At 47.9% G+C, this 25,438-nt stretch overlaps 1 protein-coding gene across 1 annotated transcript; it reads right to left on the minus strand.

Moving 5' to 3' along the window:
* Window positions 1-12,453: 12,453 nt before the first annotated feature.
* On the minus strand, window positions 12,454-15,707 carry DIO3 (iodothyronine deiodinase 3). The gene has a single exon (XM_083520008.1). It carries the CDS (start codon window positions 14,116-14,118, stop codon window positions 13,249-13,251), a length of 870 nt encoding a protein of 289 aa, XP_083376134.1. The 5' UTR covers window positions 14,119-15,707; the 3' UTR covers window positions 12,454-13,248.
* Window positions 15,708-25,438: the final 9,731 nt, after the last annotated feature.

Consider the following 25,438-nt stretch of genomic DNA (forward strand, 5'->3'; position numbering starts at 1 on the left):
GCAGATGCTCTACCATGCATGCTCCACCAGTCGCCCAGCACATGGCGCAGCTGCATACAACCCTAAACGCTCCCATTTTGAGTCCTGGCAGCTCATGATGTGCCTGGAGCAGAGAGCATTAGTTCCCCACTTTTGTGCTCTCCAGTTGTTTTCCCATCTGGCCCTAACCAGTACACCCAATGGTCAGGGATTCGCTGCCGTCTGACAGATCTGGAGGGTACCAGGCTGGTGTGTCTTTGACGCCCTTTCTATTTGCTCAGCTTCGGAAGAACAAGTTTCTGAAACGTAAGATCTGTAGCCCATTCATAACTTTGACACTTGCATTTGCCTGCAGGGCTTATCTGTGTGATGTAAGAGAACTGCACATGCAAGGTTCCGATCACCGTCATTCACACTTGTGCTGGAAAACTTTACAAAGGAGAACATGAAGAGATTTGCTTATTGCACCTAGTCATCTCCAGCTATTAATAATTAAATGTGTGCTGCTGCCCACATAGTCCCATACTAGGCAATGTTTCATAGTTCACGAGAATGGGACAGAATATTGGGCACTTAAAAAGATATAGATAGATGATAGCTAGGTAGCTAGATAGCTAGATATAGATAGATAGATGATATAGATAGATAGATAGATAGATAGATAGATAGATAGATAGATACAGTTACCTGGCCAGTCTGGGTTTGCTGCAGGTTTTTGTCAAGCCTTCTGTAATATTAACAAAATTTATGGTCCCGATACTGCAAATATTTAATGTTATCTTTCAAAAAAGACAACGGCAAAATTGTTCTTTGCAACAGAATTACGGATTGCTGTGCAGAATTCTAGTCTCCATAAACTTAGCAACTTTGCAAAGTCAACTTTTTACAAAGTTCAACGACCACCGAGCATATATTTCAGTCAAAGGCTGCCAGTGAAGATAGGGTTGGGTGCATGAAGAGAAAGAGGAAGCAAGGAAGGAGACAGGATACTGTATAAATCCAGGATACTGTATAAATCCAGCCAGTTTTCTGGACATGTAGAGCAGTTGTTGTTTTCCCCAATTGTTCTGTCACAAGCTTTAATGTGCAGAACTTCCGCTGCTTTCCTTACTTTTGGGACTAATTTTGATTGCGGTTTGGAATTGCATGCATGTGTCTGAGTACAGCTTGTTCTCGCAGGTCCATGTGCTGCTAATCTGGTTGACAACAGCCTTGTCCTTCCTGATGGTCCTTCACTGCATATGTTAAGGGATGCTATCAAATAGCTTTAAACTTCTGGGTATTTCTCTCACCCGTTTCTTTATTTATGGTGTCATTTCTAGAATTGTTTTCTTCATCAGGGCACAGTGAGGTCGGAGGGTAACAGTATGGTCCAAACAGGCCAGTGATCAATCACAGAGGGTGAATCTCACACAGACAAAGCTGCTCAGGCTGAAGAGGCAAGCCTAAGACAGTTCTTAGACAAAGCCAGCAAGACCTCTATTGGCTCTCCAGATTGCCTGATTCCTTCTTGCCTGACACATTACAGCAGGAATGAGGAATCCTTTGCAGCCTGAAGGTCGTCCAGTGGTACCTTGGTTCCCAAATACCAAAAATCCGGAAGTAAGTGTTCCGGTTTTCAAACGTTTTTCGGAAGCCAAATGTCCAATGCGGCTGTCGGCTATTGTTTCTGGGGCGCCTGCACCAATTCAAAGTGTTGGTGCTGACCTTTAAAGCCCTAAATGGCCTCAGTCCTGTATATCTGAAGGAGTGTCTCCACCCACATTGTTCAGCCGGGACTCTGAGGTCCAGCGCCGAGGGCCTTCTGGTGGTTCCCTTGTTGTGAGAAGTGAGGTTGCAGGGAACCAGAGGGCCTTCTCTGTAGTGGCGCCCACCCTGTGGAACGCCCTCCCTTCAGATGTGAAGGAAATAAGCAGCTATCTTATCTTTAAAAGACATCTGAAGGCAGCCCTGTTTTTGGAAGTTTTTAATATTTAATGCTGTATTGTTTTTAACACTCGATTGGAAGCCGCCCAGAGTGGCTGGGAAACTCAGCCAGATGGGCGGGTATAAATAATAAATTATTATAATATTATTATTATAAGCAGAAGCCGTGCCTTGGTTTTCAAACATTTTGGAAGTCGAATGGACTTCTGGAACGGATTAAGTTCGAGCACCAAGGTACCACTGTATTTGGTGCTTTTGGTTTTGCTATCTATTTTGCGTTTTTATTTTTGAGGCTTTTTCAGTTAATTTGTTTTTGTGATTGTGTGGAACCCAGTTCAGCTGATTGATTGATTGTGTGACTGTGGAAATGGATAAAAGTCCCCCCTCCAAACAATGACTATCATCAGAGCAAGTAAGAAAAAAAAATTAATTTTAATTTTCGTCATCTACAATACTGTTTTATTTATTTTATAGTACAGTACATTGATTAATGCTTTTATGGATCAATGGTCTCGTTAGTAAAATTCATGTTAAATTGCTGTTTTAGGGGTTGTTTTCAAAAGTCTGGAACAGATTAATCCATTTTGCATTACTTTCTATGGGAACGTTCGCCTTGGTTTGGGAACGCTTTGGTTTTGGAAGGGATTTCCGGAACGGATTAAGTTTGAGATCCAAGGTACCACTGTATTCCTAGACTTCCAAAGCCTGTATGCCAGTGGAAAGTAGAGACCAGAGCCAAATTTTGGTGGAGCAATGGATGATTCTCACCTTTATACTGCAATCAACATTGCAACCATGTGAAAGGATAAATTTTATACACCCCTCCCATTCATAAATTTCTCCAGTCTTTCCCCCAGGCAAACAAGAAGCATCGCCAGTTCAATGACTCTTTCTCAGCCTTCCAAAAGCAGTTGAGGAGAGTGTAGATCAGAGAGGAAGAGGCTTGGCATGGGAAGAATTCTGAGGGCAAGGCAGAGATGCTTAGAGGGCAGGATTTGGCCCCAGCCCTGCATTGCAGTTTTCTTTTCCACCAGTACAGTCATACCTCGGTTACAGATGCTTCAGGTTGCGATTTTTTGGGTTGCGGACCGCCAAAACCTGGAAGTACCGGAACGAGTTACTTCCAGGTTTCGGCAGTCTCACATGCGCAGAAGTGCTAAATCGCAACCCGCGTGTGCGCAGATGCGCAGATGCGCAGTTGCGGGTTGCAAACACTGCAGTTGTGAATGTGCATCCTGCACGGATCACGTTCACAACCCGAGCGTCCACTGTATTGGCTGCCCATTCTGTGTGTGACTTCAGAAGCAAGAACAAATTTAATAATCAACAGCTCAGATTAAGAAGCAGCAGGTGGCTACAAAATCCACAGCCAAAACAGAGATCAAGTGATTAAAACAAACCCTTCTGAAACTTTTAGGAGAAAATGATCAATTAGAATATGCAAAAGAATATTATTAATTTCAAAAAGAACTCCAAAAGCTAAACAATTATAGCTTAAAGGACAGCATAGTACAAAGTCCTGGAGAAATGAAAAGGAATTTTGCTTGGTAGTGAAAACATTTAAAAAATCTTTTCATTGACACTTTTAAGAACTTTTGATATGGATGATAGCTGCAGCTAGGATTTCAGTAACCCAGAAGATCTGAAAAACCAACATTGGTCTTTGTGGTATAAGAATTTACACACTTTAGTTATTGCGGGGTGGAGTGAGGCATAAATTGTGTGTCTTCAGAGGGATGGAGGATACATAACAATTTTGTATCACCTTGTGGGATTTTATTTGTTATGTTTCGGACTTAGATGTCCAACATTCACCATCCACGTCAGCTTGGGAAATATAAAAGTCTTGGCTTATATAGGTGTGTTGCCATTTCCTATTATTTATTTATTTATTGTTTGTTTGCTTGCTTGGTTTCTATACGGTACGATGCAATAGCCTACTACTGCATTTTTGGGTTGTTAGGTAACGGCCGTTATGTTACAACAACAACAATTTCCGTTAAAAGCCCGGTGGTTAAAATTATGTTTGTTCCAGCGTGCATTTCCTATGGAAGGAGCACTGCAGATTTTCCTACATTGAATTGTATTGTACAGTGGTACCTTGGTTGTCAAACTTAATCTGTTCCGGAAGTCCATTCCAAAACCAAAGCGTTCCCAAACCAAGGCACGCTTTCCCATAGAAAGTAATGCAAAATGGATTAATCCGTTCCAGCCTTTTAAAAACAACCCCTAAAACAGCAATTTAACATGAATTTTACTATCTAATGAGACCATTGATCCATAAAATGAAAGCAATAAACAGTGTACTACAGCAGGGGTCAGAAAGGTTTACCTCGCCTGGGCCGGTTCACTCCAGCGGAGATCCCTTTGTGGGCCAGATCACACGCGTGTGTGAATGCGCACACCCATGATTTCTGGCGTCTGCACAGATGCAATTTCCAGTGCTGCGGAAGTGAGTCCCCATGCCATGCTGCGCTGGTTTAGTGCAGCATGCGGGGACTTGCTGAGTGGTGGCTCCGTTCAGGGCCGGTTCGGGGGCCGGTTAAACGTCCTCCATGGGCCGCTTGTGGCCCATGGGCCTTAGGTTGCCGACCCCTGTACTATAGTCACACAATTAATCAATCAGTAGCTGAACTGGGTTCCACACAGTCACAAAAACGAAAACAAAAAGAGCCGCAAAAACAAAAACGCAAAATAAATAGCAAAAACAGACAGACCTCAGCGTAACACTCAAAGCGGAAGTGTGGCACTCAAATCAGAAGCGTAACACAAAACAGAGCACATTCAGCTTCTGGAAAAAGTTCGCAAACCAGAACACTTACTTCCAGGTTTGCTGTGTTTGGGTTCCAAGTTGTTTGAGAACCAAGGCGTTTGAGAACCAAGCTACCACTGTATTGTATTGGGGGGAGGGGAGTGCCTTCTGGCTTGCACATGGCCTCCATCATGGACAGCTGCAACCTGTCGTCTGGGAGTCACAGCACAATATCCCTTCTGATATTACAGGGAATGCTGGGATACACTATATGCCGGCACTAGGAGTTAGAACCACAGAACTGTAGAGTTGGAAGGGACCCCAAGGGTCATTTAGTCCAACCCCCTGCAATGCAGGAATCTCACCTAGATCATGCATGACAGATGGCCATCTAGGTAAAGGTAAAGGGACCCCTAACCATTAGGTCGAGTCGTGACCGACTCTGGGGTTGTGGCGCTCATCTCGCTTTATCGGCCGAGGGAGCCGGCGTACAGCTTCCGGGTCATGCGGCCAGAGCAGTGCACGGAAACACCATTTACCTTCCTGCCGGAGTGGTACCTATTTATCTACTTGCACTTTGAGGTGCTTTCGAACTGCTAGGTTGGCAGGAGCAGGGACCGGGCAACAGGAGCTCACCCCGTTGCGGGGATTTGAACTGCCGACCTTCTGATCGGCAAGTCCTAGGCTCTGTGGTTTAACCCACAGCGCCATCTAACCTTTGCTTAAAAACCTCCAGGGGAGGAGAATCCAACACTACTCACGGGAGCCTGTTTCACTGCTGAACAGCTCTTACCGTCAGAAAGCTCTTCCTGATGTTTAGTTAGAATCTTCTTTCGTCTAACATTCCAGGCGGCTGGCAAGGAATCGTGGAACAGGTCCCTTGGGTGAGCCTTGCTCCATCTAACTCAGTACTGCTGACACTGGCTGGCAGCAGCTCTCCAGGCATTCAGAGATCAGTCCCTCCTCACCCTACCTGGAGATACTGGGGGTTGACCCTGGGACCTTCTACATGCCATGCAGATGCTCTGCCCCTCCCAGGGTAAAGTGACCCAGTGCTGTGTAGCTGTTGGTTAGAACATCAGGCTGGGACTCAGGGAATTTGTCTTCAAATCCCCATTCAGCCACAAAGCTCACTCAGTGGTCGACCTCCACCTCTCTCCGCCCAAGCTACCTCACAGGGCTGCTGTGAAAGTAGAATCAGGGTGGGGTAAACCATATTATTCCAACCTGGGGGACTAAAATAATATTTTTGGTCTTTTTCTATACTCACAAAAATGCCTAAATTGCCTGAGATTTTGTGTGCATGGGGGACACCCTAATTTTACACATGTTTAAGGCCAAAAATACAGTGGTACCTCAGGTTACATACGCTTCAGGTTACAGACTCCGCTAACCCAGAAATATTACCTCAGGTTAAGAACTTTGCTTCAGGATGAGAACAGAAATCGTGCAGCGGCAGCAGGAGGCCCCATTAGCTAAAGTGGTGCTTCAGGTTAAGAACAGTTTCAGGTTAAGAACAGACCTCCGGAACGAATTAAGTACTTAACCCGAGGTACCATTGTAAGTCTCTTTGTATTTAAATATGAAAACAATACAAGCATCATGTATACATATATATTGCGGAAATTTGCAATCCTTTTATTGTATATAATTTTTGTTAAATTTTCTGTTTTACAATTTAAAATACTCATTTTTACATCCTTAATATATCATTGACTTCCCTTCTTCTCTTTCTATGGTTCATTTTACATATCACAAATCCCTGCATATTTTACAAAAATATTTTACCATTCAGTATTCCATTATTGCATCCATGAAAGCTTGTTTACACTGTTGAATTTATCTTAATGCTGCCAGCGTTTGCAGCTGGACACAATTATTTCCCATATATTCAATAAACATGTTCCACTCTTCTCTAAACGTATGTTCTTCTTGTTCTCGTATATGTTAAGTCTGCTAGCTGTGCATATTCCGTCAGAAATTTGTAATCCTTTAGATCACCATTAATTTTACACTGAGGGTTTGTGGTTTTTTTTTTAAGAGAAAGAAAATGAAATAAAGTATATATATTAGCTATTTCTCAATGCACTCTTATCAGCTGAAGGTTCTTGCAATACGCATAGGTTTTGTCAGAGCAGGAGTCCTGCGGTCTAATCTGATGGAAACAAACGTCCATAAATACCTGGTGGGAAGGCGAGCCATGATTCACTTCAAGAAGAGGCTAAGATGATGGGAGCAGATAGCCTTAACTGACGCAAAGGGGAAGAGCGACCACTTGTAGGGATTTCCCCAGCCTTTGTGACAAATTCCTTTTTTCTGATGGGAAGCATTTAGTTAAAAAAAAACAAAACCACCACCACCCACTTCTGACAAGTCACCTAAAAGGAAAGGTGAAGAGCTGTAGGTCTGTGATAGAACCATAAAATTGTAGAGTTGGAAGGGACCCTGAGAATCATCTGGTACAAGCCCGTGCAATGCAGGAATACACAGCTGTCCCATACAGGGATCAAACCTGCAACCTTAGTATTATCAGCACCATGCTCTAACCAACTGAGCTAACACTTGGTGGTGCTTTGCATGCAGAATACTCCAGATCAGGGGTCTGCAACCCGCAGCTCCGGAGCCGCATGTGGCTCTTTTACACCTTTGCTGCGGCTCCGGGGTGGATACTAGCGAGGGGAGGAGGCGCACTGTGCGCCCTGACACTCCCCACTGTGGCGGGCGCTGTACTGGCTGTGATGTCGCATGGGGCGGTGCATGCGTTAGTCACGCACTGTACCGACGTCACCTTCCCGCCCGCTGTCAGATCGTGGCTCCGGAGATATATTTGTTTTAAATGTCGCAATGGTTTTGCGGCTCCCAGGTTTTTTTCCTTCGGAAACGGGTCCAAGTGGCTCTTTTTGTCTTAAAGGTTGCAGACCCCTGCTCCAGATCATGGGTAGGCAAACTAAGGCCCGGGGGCCGGATCTGGCCCAATCGCCTTCTAAACATAGCTGTCAACTTTCAGATTTGAAAATAAGGGATCAGCAGCCTTGGAAAAAAGGGATCAGCAGCCTCACCTGTCCCGGGGACAGTCTATGGGATATCTAACTATCCGGGATAGCAGCGGAAAGCAGCAGAAAACGGCGCTGGAATAAGGGAATTTCCCACAAAAAAAGGGAAGGAGAAAGCTATGCTTCTAAATCTGGCCCGTGGATGGTCTGGGAATTCGCCTGTTTTTACATGAGTAGAATGTGTGCTTTTATTTAAAATGCATCTCTGGGTTATCTGTGGGGCATAGGAATTTGTTCATCCTCTCCCCCCCCCCCAAATATACAGTGGTACCTTGGGTTACATACACTTCAGGTTACATACGCTTCAGGTTACAGACTCCACTAACCCAGAAATGTTACCTTGGGTTAAGAACTTTGCTTCAGGATGAGAACAGAAATCACGCGGTGGTGGCAGCAGGAGGCCCCATTAGCTAAAGTGGTGCTTCAGGTTAAGAACAGTTTCAGGTTAAGAACAGACCTCCATAACGAATTAAATACTTAACCCAAGGTACCACTGTAGTCCGGCCCCCCACAATCTTCTTCTTCTTCTTCTTCTTCTTCTTCTTCTTCTTCTTCTTCTTCTTCCTCTTCCTCTTCCTCTTCCTCTTCCTCTTCTTCTTCTTCTTCTTCTTCTTCTCCTTCTTCTTCCTATCCAGCTGGGTTGCCCCAGCCAATCTGGGCAGCTCCGAACAAAATAGGAAAACACAATGAAACATTAAACAATCCCTGGCACCTCCAGGTAGAGCTAAGAACATTCCTGGGCTGAAACGCCAGAGAGCTGCTGCCAGTCAGTGCTGACAATACTGAGATATGACTTACATTCCTAACAAGAATCATCAAGTCAGTAACTGCACATGACAGTTTTTTTGCACTTGATTCTAACTTTGATTCAAGGCATGGCAGAAGAAGTGCCAATTGCATGAACTGTAAAATTAACCCCAAACCCAACGGATAGGTCTTGTTGCTGAATGATATGAAAGCTGTACACAGATGTTGTAGGTGGGTCTTCTTTTTTGGGGCTGGGGGCATTTTCTTTCTTGCTCCCTGTGATCTGCCTTGTTTTGTATGCTTTGCTGTATCCGAGGTCCAGCCTATTGCCCTAATAGTGGTAACTGTGCATTTTTGTTGATCTGATATCTAGGGAGTCTTTGTTTCACAACTAAATGGACTGCGGGGAGTTAAGAGTTATCTTATTTACTTTGATTAGATTGCTTTGTCAAAGCTACTTATCAGATCACATGCAATATATTCAGTTGCTTTAACTTGCTTTAAATCTTATCATGTTTTATTTTAGTTCTTATAAATTCATGTTTCTATCTAAGTTCGATATCGTTCTATTTCATATCATTTTCATGCAGTTTCATTCTGTTGAGCTTTGTTTATCAATAAACCAATGACTTGTTTCAGTTACACTCAGAAGTCTGTGGTATTTTTGTGTGTGTGATCTTTACTCCCTATTCCACTTGGTTAAAAGGTAAAGGGAACCCTGACCATCAGGTCCAGTTGTGACCGACTCTGGGGTTGCGGCGCTCATCTCGCTTTATTGGCCGAGGGAGCCGGCGTACAGCTTCCGGGTCATGTGGCCAGCATGACGAAGCAACTTCTGGCAAACCAGAGCGGTGCACGGAAACGCCGTTTACCTTCCCGCTGGAGTGGTACCTATTTATCTACTTGAACTTTTGACGTGCTTTCGAACTGCTAGGTTGGCAGGAGCAGGGACCGAGCAACGGGAGCTCACCCCGTCACAGGGATTCGAACCGCCGACCTTCTGATCGGCAAGTCCTAGGCTCTGTGGTTTAACCCACTTGGTTGCTACTGAGCAACCAAAATTTCTTCAAAATCGAACCCATACTGGAATCCGATGAATGTTGGTGGCCTGACCAATTTTTGGCTCGTTACTATGCACAAATGTTGATTGGCCCACCAGATTTACAGTACTGGGCAGCCATGTAACCTACCATCACTGTTGGGAATGCATGTCCCTTACAACTAAATGAGGTAAGTGAACCTATTCACTTGCAGTGATGGCAAAAAAAGGGGGGTACACTGTGTGTTTGTGAAATAAATTAGTAAACAAAATGAGCAACTGTTTGGTCTCGAGTAATCCCTCCTTGTTCAAATAAAATTATCAATGAGCCATGCAAATAATGAAGAAACAGCTACAGATAAGAGTTTTCTGCTCAGCTGTAAGAGGTTGACCCTCTGGGTTATTGCAGGTCACAGTGTTTAGCGCAAGGCAGACTTGCTTGTGGGGATGTGGAAAGTTACAACAAGGAAGGCAGGTGTTTGTAAGCACTTCTGTCCAAAAAGCATTGGAGCAAGGGTGGGGGGTAACCTGTGTCCACCCTCCAGTTATTGCAGGATTCCAACTCCCATCAACCCTGGGCATTGACCATGGTGGCTAGAGATTATGGGAGTTGGAGTCCAGCCACATCTGGAGGGCTACAGTCCCCCATCCCTTTTCCTACGATTGTGCATGTATTTGAGGGTGACTCTCATTGACCTCTGTCTTTGTCCATGGAGTTTTCTTGGCAGAGATACTGGAGTAGCTTGCTGGTTGCTGCTCTATGGTTTTCCCAGTAGTGATGTATGGAAGTGAGAGCTGGACCATAAAGAAGGCTGATCACCAAAGAATTGATGCTTTTATTATCAAACCTATCCATTCTTAAGGAAATCAGCCCTGAGTGCTCACTGGAAGGACAGATCCTGAAGCTGAGACTAAAATACTTTGGCCACCTCATGAGAAGAGAAGACTCCCTGGAAAAGACCCTGATGTCGGGAAAGATGGAGGGCACAAGGAAAAGGGGACGACAGAGGACGAGAGGGTTGGACAGTGTTCTCGAAGCTACCAACCATGAGTTTGACCAAACTGCGGGAGGCAGTGGAAGACAGGAGGGCCTGGTGTGCTCTGGTCCATTGGGTCACGAAGAGTCGGACACGACTAAACGACTAAAAAAACTCATTGACCTCAGTGGAGGTCATGTACAGAGTTGTGGGATACAATTAATTTAATCAAAGAATTATAGAGATGGAAGGGACCCTGAGGATCATCTAGTCGACTTTTTTGAGCACATCCCATTCATTACTTCAAACAGGGGAAACTTTGGTCCTTCAGATGCATCTGAACTAGATCCAGCAGGGCTTTTCTGATGAACATAGACATTTCAGTTGGTTCAGAATATTAGCTGTGATACTTGTGTGCTTCCTCAAGAGCTGGTATGCCTCTGAATATCAGTTGCCGGGGAGAGGGCTATTGCATGGATACAGCTTTCCATAGGCATCTGATTGGCTGCAGTAGGAACCAGATGCTGGACTAGATGAGCTATTGTTCCGATCCAGCAGAGCTGTCTTTATGTTGTTATTAGAGGGTGCTTCTGCTCCCTTTGCTTTGGACCGCTCCCTTTGCTTTGGAGTCCAACAAGGCTTGAGATTGGAACGGTTCAAGGCTGACGACCCCTCAAGAGATGCATCCCATGCAATGTGTGTCTTTGTGGGTGACCTGAAAAGCTGTGTGTAGCAACTCCTTGATGCATAGACTCTAGATCATCCAACCCCCTGCAATGCAGGAATATGCAGCTGTCCCATACAGGGATCAAACCTGCAACCTTGGCATTATCAGCATCATGCTGAGCTGTCTAGGCAGACTTAGTCTGTCATATTCTTCACTGTTATGCATACTTACTTGGGAATAATCCACCCTGGATGGAGCAGGCTACATCCAAAGTTCTCCCCCTCCCCTTGCTCTGCTTGCAAATCTGCTGGGCGGAGGCGACAGGGGAAGATTTATTGGGGGGGGGGGGAGGAATGCCCAGATCAGATTTTAGAGGTGCATGGGGAGGAGAGGACATTATGTTGTCCACCAATGGGACAACGTCCCTCAGATACAATTACTGCTCAGTCTCAAGCTGCTGTGTTGAGGGGTCCTGAAGTGTGTAGTTAGGGGGGTTATAGCCTTGTAGATGTGTGGACATTTGCCCATGTTTGAATGGAAAGATGGGAGGTTTAATGAAATCCACAAGCCCAAGCCCCTGATCTTCTCTCATCTCCCATAGCTTTCTAAAAACAGTATATAAGGGAGTCCTCGCAAGTGTTTAGGGGTCCAGACCCCCCTCTGTAATTTAAGCATTGGTGTTGATCACACACACATGATCTGGAATCAGGTTCCTGAGAAATCAGTAAGGGTTGTATCTGGCCAAGTCATGCTCAGAGCACTGACACTGAATTGAATGTACTCAGGTCACTTTCCTTGGGTCACCTTTTGAGTATGACTTGGTCAGATACAAACTCATAATAGTCTCATTTTCTGGGACCAGGAATGGGGAAGCATTGGACATCTAGATGTGGCTGGAGGGCTACCACTGCCCTCATCCCACAGCACTGTCAGCCATGCTGGCTGGAGCGAAAGGCTCTCCCATCCATGCACAAACATTTTCAGGACTGAGACATCCAAAGAGTAACTCTCAGGGCACCCATTTAAAAACATACCCCGCCCAGCTAAACGCAAGGAGCTGACTGCACTTTAGAGCAGGGCTCTCTGCTTTGTTCAGGGTCACCTCCACACAGTCATGGCTTCCCCCAAAGAATCTTGGGAATTGTAGTTTGCTCCCCCACCGAGCTACAATTCCCAGCACTCTGTAACAAACTACAGTTCCCAGGATTTTGGGAGGAAGCCATGTGGCCCAGGAGACAGAAGAACAACAACAACAGAGAGGAGGCGTTTTGCACACTCTTACATTTCAGTTAGAAAGATCCAAATCAGGCATGTCTTTTACTCAATAATCTTTATTAATAATGTTATAAAAAGTTCATAAAAAATGGACGTTTTACAAAAAAAAGGAAAAGTACAACAAACGGAGAGGTCACATAAATAAACATTCTTTTCTTTTTTTGCTTTTGTTTTAAACTGGTCATTCTAATATTTCAGATCATCAGACGCGATTTCCTGGCATCGGGATCACCATTTCGAAACCGGTCATCACACAGAAACATTAGAAATCCCAGCGAAGAGTTTTGCTAGGACGGCGGAAGATCACTCGGGCGCAGAGGAAACTTTGTCCTAGACAACATGACACACGTGCGAGGCAGAACTCGGATCCCGCCGGAACATACACCCAGACACAAACAAACAAATAAACAGCGCGTGTTGCGCGCACTCAGGTTGCAATCCTATCGGCACACTTAACCAAATATGCACTCATCAGGTTGCACAGACACCCAGAAACTTCCACCCAAGTAGTAAACGCTGCTTTTCTCCCCCCACACAAAAGAGAGATCTATTCATCCACCCACGCAATTTATTTGTTGTTGTGTTGTTTTTTTTAAAAAAGGAAAAAAATTAAAACCGCACGTAGAAATGAATGTTAATAACAAATGCTCGGCAAATCAACATGATTCGAATAGTGGAAATAGTCACGGGGCACGTCTTGCATGAAAACTCACGCAGGAGCCTTTGGGGAGTCGCGGGTTCGAGGAAAATGGGAGACACCTCTCTCCTCCTGGTCGGAGGGTCTCCCACCATGCCCTCTCCCCACCCTCTATCCCGCCGCCTGCGGCCCCTTCCTACACCTGGACGACCACCGTGCTGGGCCCCCCCTGGAGGCGGCGCTTGTACTGGTCGAGCCAGCGCCTGAGTTCGGAGATCTTGTAGCCCTCGGGCCCTCGGCCCCCTTGGTACATCACCTTTTGCTCCTGGATGATGTAGAGGCGCTCGAAGTACGCCCCGTAGGCGGCGCTCGAGGCATTGTCCATGGTGTCGACGGCGAGCGGGCAGCCCGGCGCGCCTTCCTGCATGAGCTGCGCCGCGCGCAGCCTGTCCTGGAGGCACTGGTGCTTGGGGATGTCGTAGGCGGCGTCCGAGCTGACCCAGCCGTCCGAAGGGTGCGCCTCCTCGATGTACACCAGCAGGAAGTCGGCGACGTCCACGAAGCGCGCGGCCAGGCTCTCGAAAGCGCGCAGGCGCGCCATGAAGGGCGGTCAGGTGCAGCTGCCGAAGTTGAGGATCAGCGGCCGCTTGCCCCGCGCGTAGTCGAGGATGCGCAGCCGCGTGCGCCCGTCCAGCTGGATCACCTCCGGGTTCGGCGCCGCCGCGCCCACGTGCGCCGCCTTGAAGAAGTCCAGCTTCTGCCCGTGCCACACCGCCTTGAGCGACTCCAGCGTGAACATGCGGTTCGAGTCGGAGACGCACAGCGGAGGGTCGTCCGGAGGGGGCCCCGAGGAGCAGCTCGCCTCCTCCTCTTCTTCTTCTTCCGACGCCGCCGACGCCTCTCCGGCCACCGCCGGCGGCGTGGTCAGCAAGAGCTTCTTGCGAATGCAGAGGAAATCGAGGAGCCAGAGCATCACGGCTGTCAGGAGGAAGCGCGGCAGGAGCAGCACGCAGGCGGCCACCTGGCTGAGCGCTTGCAAGGTGTGGGCGCCCATGGAGTGGAGCATCGCCGGAGCCGCGGCTACGGCCAGGGGCGCGCAAGCCGCCCGGAGCCCCTCGCCGCCACGCCGCCTCTCCCTCGCGCCGCCACTCCTCCGGGTGGCTTAGCCGCTGAGATCCCGCTTCTCCTTAAGCCCATTTTATAGTCGGGGATTTAAATGAAAAAGTGACTCCACCTCCGGCCAGAACCCGCCCCCTTTGGAACTTGAGCCTGGGGATTACCTACCCCTCCAGTCCAGTGACCTAAAAATATGGTGGCCAAGAGAGGAAGAAGAGAAAGAAAAAGGAAAGGCGCGCGGGAGGATAGCGGGTGGGGGCTGGCATGGGAGGGAGGGAGGAGGAAGAAGAGGAGGAGGAGGAAGAGCCGGATCCGACTGGGCCAGGAAGCCGGCGGGACGTGCCAGCGCGCAGGGAGCAGCCGCCGCCAGGCAAGCCAGACGCCCGCTCGCCCGCCCTGCCGGAAGGGACGCTCAGGGGCTTCTCGGGGGAAGAGGGCAGGCCGGGCGCGCCGGGAGGAAAGCGGCGCCGCAGGCACCCGAGGGGGACCCCCGCCTCGCGTGGGGCAGCCCGTTCGCGGTCCGACCCGTATGGGGAGGCGGATCAGCCCCGGGCAGGGCGCGAGGGCAGCGGACGCAGACCCCCCCGCCCCCCGAGAGAGGCGCTGGCTGGGTTACGGGAAGCGGCTCCCCGCGCTGCAAGCGAGCAAACTCGGCCAAGTTTGCCCCCCTCTGTCGCTTCCCTCTGTGTCTCCCCGGCGTGCCGTCCACGCGAGGCGGGGAAGCCAAGTTCCGACGCCGAGAGTTTTCTCCATCCTTTCCCCCCCCCCACCCCGCCGACCGCGGGACCCAAAGCGACAGCCGTTCAGCAGCAACCGACAAACTTTCCGCAGCCCCATTCCCCGCCCCTTAGAGCGCCGCAAACTGCCCCTCGCCTCCCTATTTTGCCGGCAAACATTGCAAGCCCGAAGAACGCTAAAAAGATCAATTACTTAAGAAAAGCGGGTGGCGGTGGGGTTTACCGTGTCGTTCCCGAGTTGTCTCCTCATTTTTTATTTTTTATTGCAAGCGATCTCTCCCGTGCTCTTTCCGCCTTCAGGCGCCGCTTGCTCTCAGCCTTCAGGGTGGCGGCCGACAGCCCTGATCCCGGCAGGAAAGGGGTTAATGCTTGGTTAGTGACCTCTCGGTGCCGCTCCAGCATTAAACCTGTTGACCGGAGCGAAATCCACAAGAGTTAAGAGTTAAAACCGCAAGGTGGCTTTTTGGGGGAGCAACCACTAGGGGTAGCTGTTGGCTGAAGGCTGGAGGCGAAGCTACTAGATACGAGGCTGCCTGCTGCTGCTGCTTCGTGTGGGTATTTATGTCCCCCCTCACTTCCTCCAGGTCTAAATAATCGTATTCCTAGTTGGCAGCTTTCCCTTAACCCAAGAAGCCTAGGACATTTGCTCACTGTGCCCAAAACTATATAAAAGTTCAGTGAACTCATGCTAGCTCCAGGTTGATCTGTTAAGGTAAAAGGTAAAGAACCCCTGGGTGGTTCAGTCGAATTTGGCTGTAGGGTGTGGCACTCATCTTGCTTCTCGGGTTGAGAGAGCTGGCATTTGTGCACAGACGCTGGCGGAGGAAGAGGAGTGCGGGGGGAGCGCACTGCCCCTGGCTGTGTGATCCTGGTGTGGCACCATCGCGGCTGTCCCCCCTGCCCGCGCTGGGCACCAGGCCTGGCAGGCGGTGTGCCACACCCCCAGGACGCGCGCCATGCACCTGCGGGCGATGTGCCGCGCCCCCAGACACCCACCTGCCCCGCCCCGCCTGCTCTCCGCCCCCTGGTGCCGGAGCATGAAGCTCCGCCACTGTCCACAGACAGCTTTCCGGGTCATGTGGCCAGCGTGACTAAACTGCTAGTGACACACGGAGGACCGTGAGGAGTGTCAGAGCGCACGGAAACACCATTTACCTTCCTGCCGCAGCTGTACCTATTTATCTACTTGCCCTGGTGTGCTTTCGAACTTCTAGTTGGCAGAAACTGGGACAGAGCCACAGGAGCTCATCCCCGTCACGTGGATTCGAACCGCCGACCTTCCGATTGGCAACCCCAAGAGGCTCAGTGGGATTAGACCGCAGTGCCACCCACGATGGGCATGTTGCACAAATACACAGAGCCACCTTCTGCATAGTCACAAGGCCACTGGTCTAACACCTGCAAAGCTTCAACTGGCAGCTCCTGTTCTCAAAGCACACACCTTTCCCATCATCTGCTGCCTGGTCACAGGAACGTAGGACATGGGCTCAGGGCCATCTTAAGCATATCTGGTGCCATGCTGCGAAGATCCCTCTGGCACCCCCCCTTTCCCAGAGTTGGCGACCTTTTTTAGGGAGGATGGCACTGCTGGTGACAAGCCCAGCTTTGCGGAGCTGGGGGAGGCGGGCAGCAGCTGGAGGGCAGTGGCAGAGCTTCATGCACTGGCACCGGGGGGTGGGGGGTGGAGAGTAGGTGGGGCGGGGTGCGCTACCCGCAGGGGCAGGACGTGCGTCCTGGGGGTGTGGTGCACTGCTTGCAGGGGTGGGGTGCCCAGCGCAGGTGGGGGCAGCCACAATGGCACCCTGGCACCTCCCCCCCATTCCTCTGCCAGTGCTGGAGGCTGGGCAGCTCCTCCGGAGGGGAAGAGGTGGAGTCTGGATGCGGCGGCTCCCGGCTCAGCTGGCTGCTTCGTGCCATGGTGGCCACGGCAGGTGGAGGCTCTGGGCATGGTGCTGCTTCAGCGCAGCATGGCGGAGGCAGGCGAGGGCGGCAAGCTGATGCTGGGAGGCGCCACATCCAGCCTCCGCCTCTTCCCTGGTGCCCTCCAGAACTTGGCGCCCTGCGCCACTAGCCTCTATGGGTATGACACCCCTGCATAGGCTTGTACTACCTCAGACCATAGGTCCATCTAGTTACAGGGAGCCAGGCAGAGGGCCTTCTCGGTAGTGGTGCCCACCCTGTGGAACACCCTCCCGTCTGCTATCAAGGAGATAAGTGACTGCTTTCTAAAGTGACCTTTAGAAGACATCTGAAAGCAGCCCTGTATTGGGAAGCTTTTAATGTTTTATTATGTTTTTGGATATGCTGGAACTTGCCCAGAGTGGCTGGGGCAACCCAGTCAGATGGACAGGGTTATTATTGTTAGTTCAGTATTGCCTAGTTGGCATCAGCTCTCCCCAGGGTTTCAGACAGGGGGTTCTTGCAATTGCAGAGGGTTCATTAAACCATTCCTAAGAATTTGTAGCTCTGTGAGGGGAACTGGGGTCCCCTAACAACCCCCAGCACCCTTAACAAACTGCAGCTCCCAGAATTCTTGGGGGGAAGCATGACTGTTCAAAGTGGTTACAGATAGGTAGCCGTGTTGGTCTGCCATAGTCAAAATAAAAAAGTTCCTTCCAGTAGCACCTTAAAACCAACTAAGTTAGTTCTTGGTATGAGCTTTCGTGTGCATGCACACTTCTTCAGATACACTGAAACAGAAGTTGCCAGATCCTTCTATATAGTGAGAAGGTGGGGAGGGGTATTACTCAGAAGGGTGGTGGAATGGGTGATTGGCAGATAGCTGAGATGAGCCTGTTGACGACTCTTAACAACTGCAATAGGTCTTACAGGACCTACCTGTAAGACCTATTGCAGTCGTTAAGAGTCGTGCATGCACACGAAAGCTCATACCAAGAACTAACTTAGTTGGTCTTTAAGGTGCTACTGGAAGGAACTTTTTTATTTTGTTCAAAGTGGTATTATGGTGCTTTGAATGTATGATGCAAATATGGTCTATGACTCTGTGGCCTGGGAGCATGCACTCTTGGCCAGAAGCTGAGATGTAGCCTTCCCCAGCCATGCTGGGTAGGACGTGTTGGAGTTGCCCTCCAAAACATTTGGAGGGCACCAGGTTGCAGAAAGCTGTCTGGCAGGTATGGACAATCTTCGGCTCTCCTGATGTTGCTGAGCCACAACTCCTGTCACTTCACTCCTGGCTATCGGCTGTGCTTTCTGTGGCTGATGCGAGTTTTCATCCAGCTATTTTGGGCCCAAAGATTCCCCACACCTGCTGTATAGTGTAGATGTGACCATTATTTGCAAAGGGAAATGGAAGTTTGATCTGGAGCATGAATAACTGTGGAGGGATGATAGCTTAGTGGTAGAGCACATGTTCGCCTGCAGAAGTTCCCAGGTCCAGCCTCTGGCATCTTCAGTTAAAAGGAGAAGGTGGCATCAGTGCAAAAAAGACCTTTGCCTGGAGAACCACTGTCAACCTGGGTAGAAAAATCTGGCCTAGATGGGCAAATACACTGCCTTATCCTAAATCAGACTATAGTCATACCTCGGGTTACAGACACTTCAGGTTGCGCGTTTTTGGGTTACGGATGTGCTGAAACCCGGAAGTACCGGGACGGGTTACTTCCAGGTTTCGGTGCTCGAGCATGCGCAGAAGCACTAAATCATGCTTTGCGCAGAAGCGCCAAATCGCAACCTGTGGGTTGTGAATGCTGCGGATCGTGAACGTGCCTCTCTCACGGATCACGTTCGCAACCTGAGCACCCACTGTACTGTACTTTTCTGTGTATAAGACTAGGGTTTTTTTACTCTAATGTTAAAAAATAGGGGTCATCTTATACACAGGGGTCATCTCCCATTTTCATAATTTTTGAGTCCCGAAAAATAGGGGTTTTGTTATACACAGAAAAATATGGTATGTTCCCAATGCTACACATTATAAAACAGCTGCAGAGGGTGGTTGTCTATCTTCCTTGTGTACCAGGGATAATTGGGAGAGGCAGATGCCTGAGATTCTTTAAGGTTCAGGTAAGTGAATTGCTGAAATCTAAAGCCACACAACTATATATTAGGCTGGCAGATGCTGCAATGCATTGACATGATTTGCCCATGGCTTCTAGGAAAGCACCTGGAAAGCAATTAGACTGCAACGTGATACTCGCTTGCCTGGCAGGAAGTTCTGTTGTACTCTGGGGGACTTACGAATTGACATATGCAGGTCAATGACATGTGCTGCCAGTGGGTGTGCAGAATGGCACCTTATTCCGCAATAAGGTAGGAAGAAAACTCAGGAAGAGCGCATGCTTTGGATGCAGAAGGTCTGAGGTTCAGTCCCTTGTCAGAAACCCTGGACATTTTCTGCAAGCCAGTCCAGCTCTTCCTCATTGTCAGACCCAGTCCCATGTTTTAAGCCAAACATGCACTTGGGGACCCATTTGTTACGCTTTGCATGGTTGCAGTGCTCCTATTGCAACCCACTAATGGTAAAGGTAAAAAGGTAAAGGACCCCTGGACAGTTAAGTCCAGTCAAAGGCGACTATGGGGTTGCAGAGCTCATCTCACTTTCAGGCCAAGGGAGACGGTGTTTGTCCACAGACAGTTTTCCAGGCCATGTGGCCAGCATGACCAAACCACTTCTGGTGCAACGGGACACCGTGACGAAAACCAGAAGTGCATGGAAACACTGTTTACCTTCCCGCCGCAGCAGTACCTATATATCTACTTGCACTGGTGTGCTTTCAAACTGCTAGGTTGGCAGAAGCTGGGGCAGAGCAACCGCTGACCTTCTGATTGGGAAGCCCAAGATGCTCAGTGGTTTTGACCACAGCACCACCCACATCCTTAAGGTCCCGATCCACTAGTTGAAGACCAGTGGTGAGCTAGCTGATGCAACGGTCTGACTTCGTATAATGTAGTAGCTTCTTCTGTTTCGTCCTGTGTTCCTGTTCAAGGTTAAGCTCAGCGAACAGCTTCTGAAGTTATAATAAATAACAAGATGAAAGATGAAAAAATCTTTTTAAATAATTCCAGTGGCACCTTTAAGATCAACTAAATATAAGCTTTCAAGCTATGAGCTTTCGTGTGTAATACACACTTCGTCAGGTAATTGCTTGGAGTCTTGGTCTTGCTTCTTTTGCCTTACATAAGAAAAACAAGGAAATGTTCTGAAACAGCTTTGTCATTACTTGCTAATAATTTCCTAAACGATATTTAGTTGTTTGTGCACTATCAGAATAGCAGTTCAAATAACCTATCTATGCGGAGAAAGTTGACATGCAAAATATTGCAGTTTGCAGGTTAATGTTTTATTATGTTTTTATATATGTTGGAAGCTGCCCAGAGTAGCTGGGGCAACCCAGTCGGATGATTGGGGTACAAATAAAAGTATTATTATCAATAATAATAATAATAATAATAATAATAATAATTATTATTATTTTAGCAGCAGGGAAAACAGGACATTCCTATAACAGTTCAACTTCTGTAGGAAATTCAGTTGTCGTTAAGGCACCATACAGATAATTTTTCAACCCAACTGCTTTCAGTGGGATTTAGCGTTGCTTGGTCCCTGCTCCTGCCAACCTAGCAGTTTGAAAGCACGAAGTGCAAGTAGATAAATAGGTACCACTCCGGCGGGAAGGTAAACGATGTTTCCGTGTGCTGCTCTGGTTCGCCAGAAGCAGCTTAGTCCTGCTGGCCACATGACCCGGAAGCTAAACACTGGCTTCCTCGGCCAATAAAGTGAGATGAGTGCCGCAACCCCAGAGTCGTCCGCAACTGGACCTAATGGTCAGGGGTCCCTTTACCTTTTTAGCTTCCTTTTGGGTTTTGCTGGCAAAGCTCCCATACAAACATACTGTACCAGTTACTGACATTTCAGATTAATGTTTCCATTTTAGACTTATATTTAAGCACTGAGCACCCCCCCTCCACCTCTGAGTAATGCTTGACTGCCCCATTGGAGTCCAGATTTGATTCATATTTATTTCAACCATTTTGACAATCTTGGCATGAAAACTCTGGAGCCAAGCATTTTCGGGCCTCTTAATCTATCCCCAGATTTACCAGAGGCCTTGCGGGACATGTTAGCATACCAGTTTAGGGTTTTTGATATCCAAGTGGAGTAGGGGGACATCTGTTTTTGCTCTTGGCACTTCGTAAAATCATAGAAATTTGAAATAAAGGCACGCTGAACAATTTATATTACATATAGTCTCACACACCGATAATATTACATAAGCCCTCGTTCATCCTGTAATGCCCCGTAGAGAATAAATTAGCCGTCTTTTGCTGAAATGGAGTCTTGCAATTGCAGAAAGAGGAGAATACTTTTCAAGAGTATTGTGATACCTTTTTATGAGACCAGTTTCAGTTAAGCCTCCTACATGGACGCAAATGTGGGCGCCCCAAAGAAATCCGAGTAAATCAGAATTCTGCCAGCTAACTAATCCCATATGTGTGGAGCATTCGAAGCAAGTATCTTGGCATCCTTCCACACCTCACCATTCTAATCACATCTCCCCCTGTCTCCCAATTGTGTTTTTTCAACCAATTGTGGGTAGAGCCATTGCTGGATGCTGCCTTCCAGGTCACCTTATCTGATCCTCAACTTTCCCCAGGTCACATTCCTTACCACACCTTCCTTGGCTGCTTTTGCCTGGCTGGAATATGTCAGTAAACTGCAATAATGCCTCTTCTGTGCTTTGATGGAAAGGGTTGTGTGTTACTGTGCAAAAAGCCTAGGCGTTTTTCCGCCAGATGATTTGTTTATTCAGATGATGTCCCTGCCCAAAACTTGACATGGTGGTTAGACTTCATTGAGTGTTTCCTCTGATTTGTTTATGGCAATGAGCGTTCATCCTGCATTCTGATTTGCTTGCGGGGTGTTTACACATCTTCCTGTTAATTGTCTGTTCATCCCACACTTCTTTAGTGCATCTTTGTTTTACAAACCACAAAAAGTTTGGCCAGTTTTTTGATTTGGTTTTTTTAAAAAAGTGGATTTGTTGCAGCAGAGCAACAGAGTGTTTTAATCCATTTTAAGTGCACAAACCGGAAAACAATCACTGTCCGGAGACATCCATTACAGTTACATCCTGGTACCAGTGTTCAAAATTAGCCAGGCCCCAGGTACATTTTTCTACTGGCGTGGGTCACAGTTTCAGTCATATGGAGATCTCTGGATGCTAGGGATCTCCATCTGGCTGGCTCCTCCAGCTTTCTTGAGCAGGTAAACAGGAGAGCATATTTTTTTCTATAAGGAGTACATGGTTCACCCTGCCCCTTACAACAACCCTGTGAGGTCCATTAAGAGGCTATGACTGGCCCATGGTCACCCAGTAAGCTTCATCACTGAGTGGGAATTTGAACCCTGATCTCCCAGGTCCTAGTCTGACACGCAAACCACCACACCACGCTGGCTTCCTAGAGTCCTTCTGCTATGGGGCAGTGTGGCGATCACACAGGGTCCCCCGACGTTTGACGGTCTATTGATCCCTGTGCCACCACTGTGATTGCTTCCCCGCTGCCACCAATCCGTTTCTCTCGGGTACACACAAGAGTCCAGACAGTTATTAACATTAAATCAAATAAGCAAGTTTATTTTATAAGCATTAACAAGTTTATGGTTTCAGAAAATTTTTCTTGTTAGTTTCTTAATCTTAGTTTCTTTACTGGACTATACCTTCCTAATAACTGCTAACTGATTATCCCAACTGTCTATCTGACTCCTCCTACAGTTTCTCTCACTCTCACACATCAACCTAGACCAGGGGTCTGCAACCTTTAAGACAAACAGAGCCACTTGGACCAGTTTCCGAAGAAAAAAAAAACTGGGAGCCGCAAAACTCGTCATTATAAAAATAACTTTTTTGTCACTTTTTTTATTTCTTTGTTTGACCCCTCAGAATTACTCCTCCTCATAGAAATAAACGTTAAATTAACAAGTTACCTTTTGTGTGTGTGTGTGTGTTCTTCACTCCCCTTCAAAACAGTGACCAGCGTACATGCCCCCTTTCAATGCAGTGACCAGCGTACACGCCCCTTACAATGTAGTGGGCAGGTGGGCGGGAAGGTGACGTCGGGACGGTGTGTGACTAACGCACGCACCGCCCCCATGCGACGTCACAGCCAGTACAGCGCCCGCCACAGTGGGGAGTGTCGGGGCGCACAATGCGCCTCCTCTCCTCGCTAGTATCCGTCCTGGAGCTGCGGCAAAGGTGTAAAAGAGCCACATGCGGCTCCGGAGCCACGGGTTGCTGACCCCTGACCTAGACCAACCCACAGACTTATCCTCCCTCTTCCTTCTCCAACTCCCAACTGACTTCACAACAACTCCAACTCTAACTCTTAACTCCTCCCCTTGGGTTCCCACTGGCCAATCACTTCACACTCATTTAACCCTTTCCTTATGACCCACCTGGGAGGGCAAACGCCACAGGCAGGTATATATTAGGTAGGGTAAATAAATACGGGGAAAGCAAAATGTCACTTAGAGAAGGATCTGAAATATTTTCCTTCAGGCTTGAATTTGTTTTATTCTGGGTTGTTTTGTTGGATGTTTTAATGTGTTGAAAACCACTTTGAGATTTTTCTTTAAAATATAAAGTGGTATAGAATAATAATAATAATAATAATAATATCTCATTGGAAAAAGGCACCTAGACATTCCATTGTGGTGACCGTAACCGTTTGGCAATTAGCTTATATATCTGAGTTTCTAACACTGTGTGGTACAGCTCGAGTTACATCCATTGCTCCATTTGATGTTGCCTGTGGCCCCACCCACCACTGGAATGTGGCCCCCAGGAGGTTGCGCACAAGGGAATGTGGCCCTTCAGTTCAGTGGTTGAACTGCACAGTTATTTTTGTGGGTATGTCCTGCCATGTGGTCCTAAGTAATACCTGGGAAGAATCTTTGCAAACTGATACGAAACTTCAAGATGTCTTTGCCTTCTTTAGCCACTTACCTCTTGAGAGTACAAGAGTCCTCTCTTGAGTACAAACAGGGTGCTTGTTAAGTTTACAGGTTCTTCCGATCTAATGTCAAGTACCATGTTTAACAATGCACCCTCGTTAATTCTGCAGGTTCTCACCCCACATGTCAACCATTGTTCCATTGTGTCATTTGTAGCCACGGACTCTTAGATCAAATGAGTCATTGTTCGCAGTTACGTCTGTGCGCGCCTGCTAAATCAGTACGGAACTGGGAACTGGATCTGCCCAGGAGGAATGAATCCTGATGTCCAGATAAAGCCTAAAGTTACGTTACCGACTCTTACGGTTGCAAGGAACAATCACATTCCTATGGGCGGCCTAAATTGAACCTTAACTTCCCGCCAGCAATTCGTTTTGCCATTCTCTTAATGAGAAGAACCCGCCGGATCAGGCCAGTGGTCCCTTGCTCTATCGCCCTGCAAGAAAGTGCAAGAACATTGCCACTTCCATTGTAATTTGTGAGGATGTCTGATCAAGTGCTCCATGAGGAGCTACGCTTCTGCCTTGTCTGGAAGCTCCCGCTGGTGCTGGACTGTTGATGGGCACACTACTACCTCTGGCACGAAATTACAGCGCTTGACAGCTTGCACTGGCTGCCCTGCTACTGAGACAGGTTCAAGGTTCTTGCATCAATGTACAAGGCCCTTAACAACTTGGGTCCAGGACATCTTAAGGACGGTCAGATCCTGTATATCCCTGCTGGATCACTCTGATCTTTGGAGAGTCTCTGTCGGTGGGCCTACGTGGCTTAGCTGCACAACTCATAAGGACCAGAGGTTGTGCGGCATTAATAAGAACATGTGAGATACCTTCTGGATCAGGCCAAGGGCCCATATAGTCCAGCAACCTGTAATAAATAATAATAATAATAATAATAATAATAATAATAATTTATTTATACCCCACCCATTTGGCTGGGCTTCCCCAGCCACTCTGGGCAGCTCCCAACAAAATATTAAAATACCCTAATACAGCAAACATTAAAAGCTTCCCTAAACAGGGCTGCCTTCAGATGTCTTCTAAAAGTCTGGTAGCTGTTGTCCTCCATGACATCTGGTGGGAAGGCGTTCCACAGGGTGGGTGCCACCACCGAGAAGGCCCTCTGCCTGGTTCCCTGTAACTTGGCTTCTCGCAGTGAGGGAACCGCCAGAAGGCCCTCGGTGCTGGACCTCAGTGTCCGGGCAGAACGATGGGGGTGGAGATGCTCCTTCAGATATACTCACAGTGGCCAAACAGATGCCCGTGGGAAGTCTGCAAGCAAGACCTGAGCACAAGAGCCCTCTTGCCTCCTGTGGTTTCCAGCAACTAGTTTTGAGGACCATGGTGTCTGACAGTTGAAGTATTATTATTATTATTATTATTATTATTATTATTATTATTATTAAAACTTGTATACCGCCCTTCATCCAAAGATCACAGGGCAGTTCACAACATAGACACAACATGTACTCTGTGTAAGGAGCCAGGTCAAACTGTGGAGGTTAAGAGCAGAAGGAGTCAGTAGGATCTGTAATTCCCCTCACCCTATTCATTGACTGT

Source organism: Podarcis liolepis (assembly GCF_965112155.1).
Source record: "Podarcis liolepis genome assembly, chromosome: 1".
In the NCBI taxonomy this organism is placed as follows: Eukaryota; Metazoa; Chordata; class Lepidosauria; order Squamata; family Lacertidae; genus Podarcis; species Podarcis liolepis.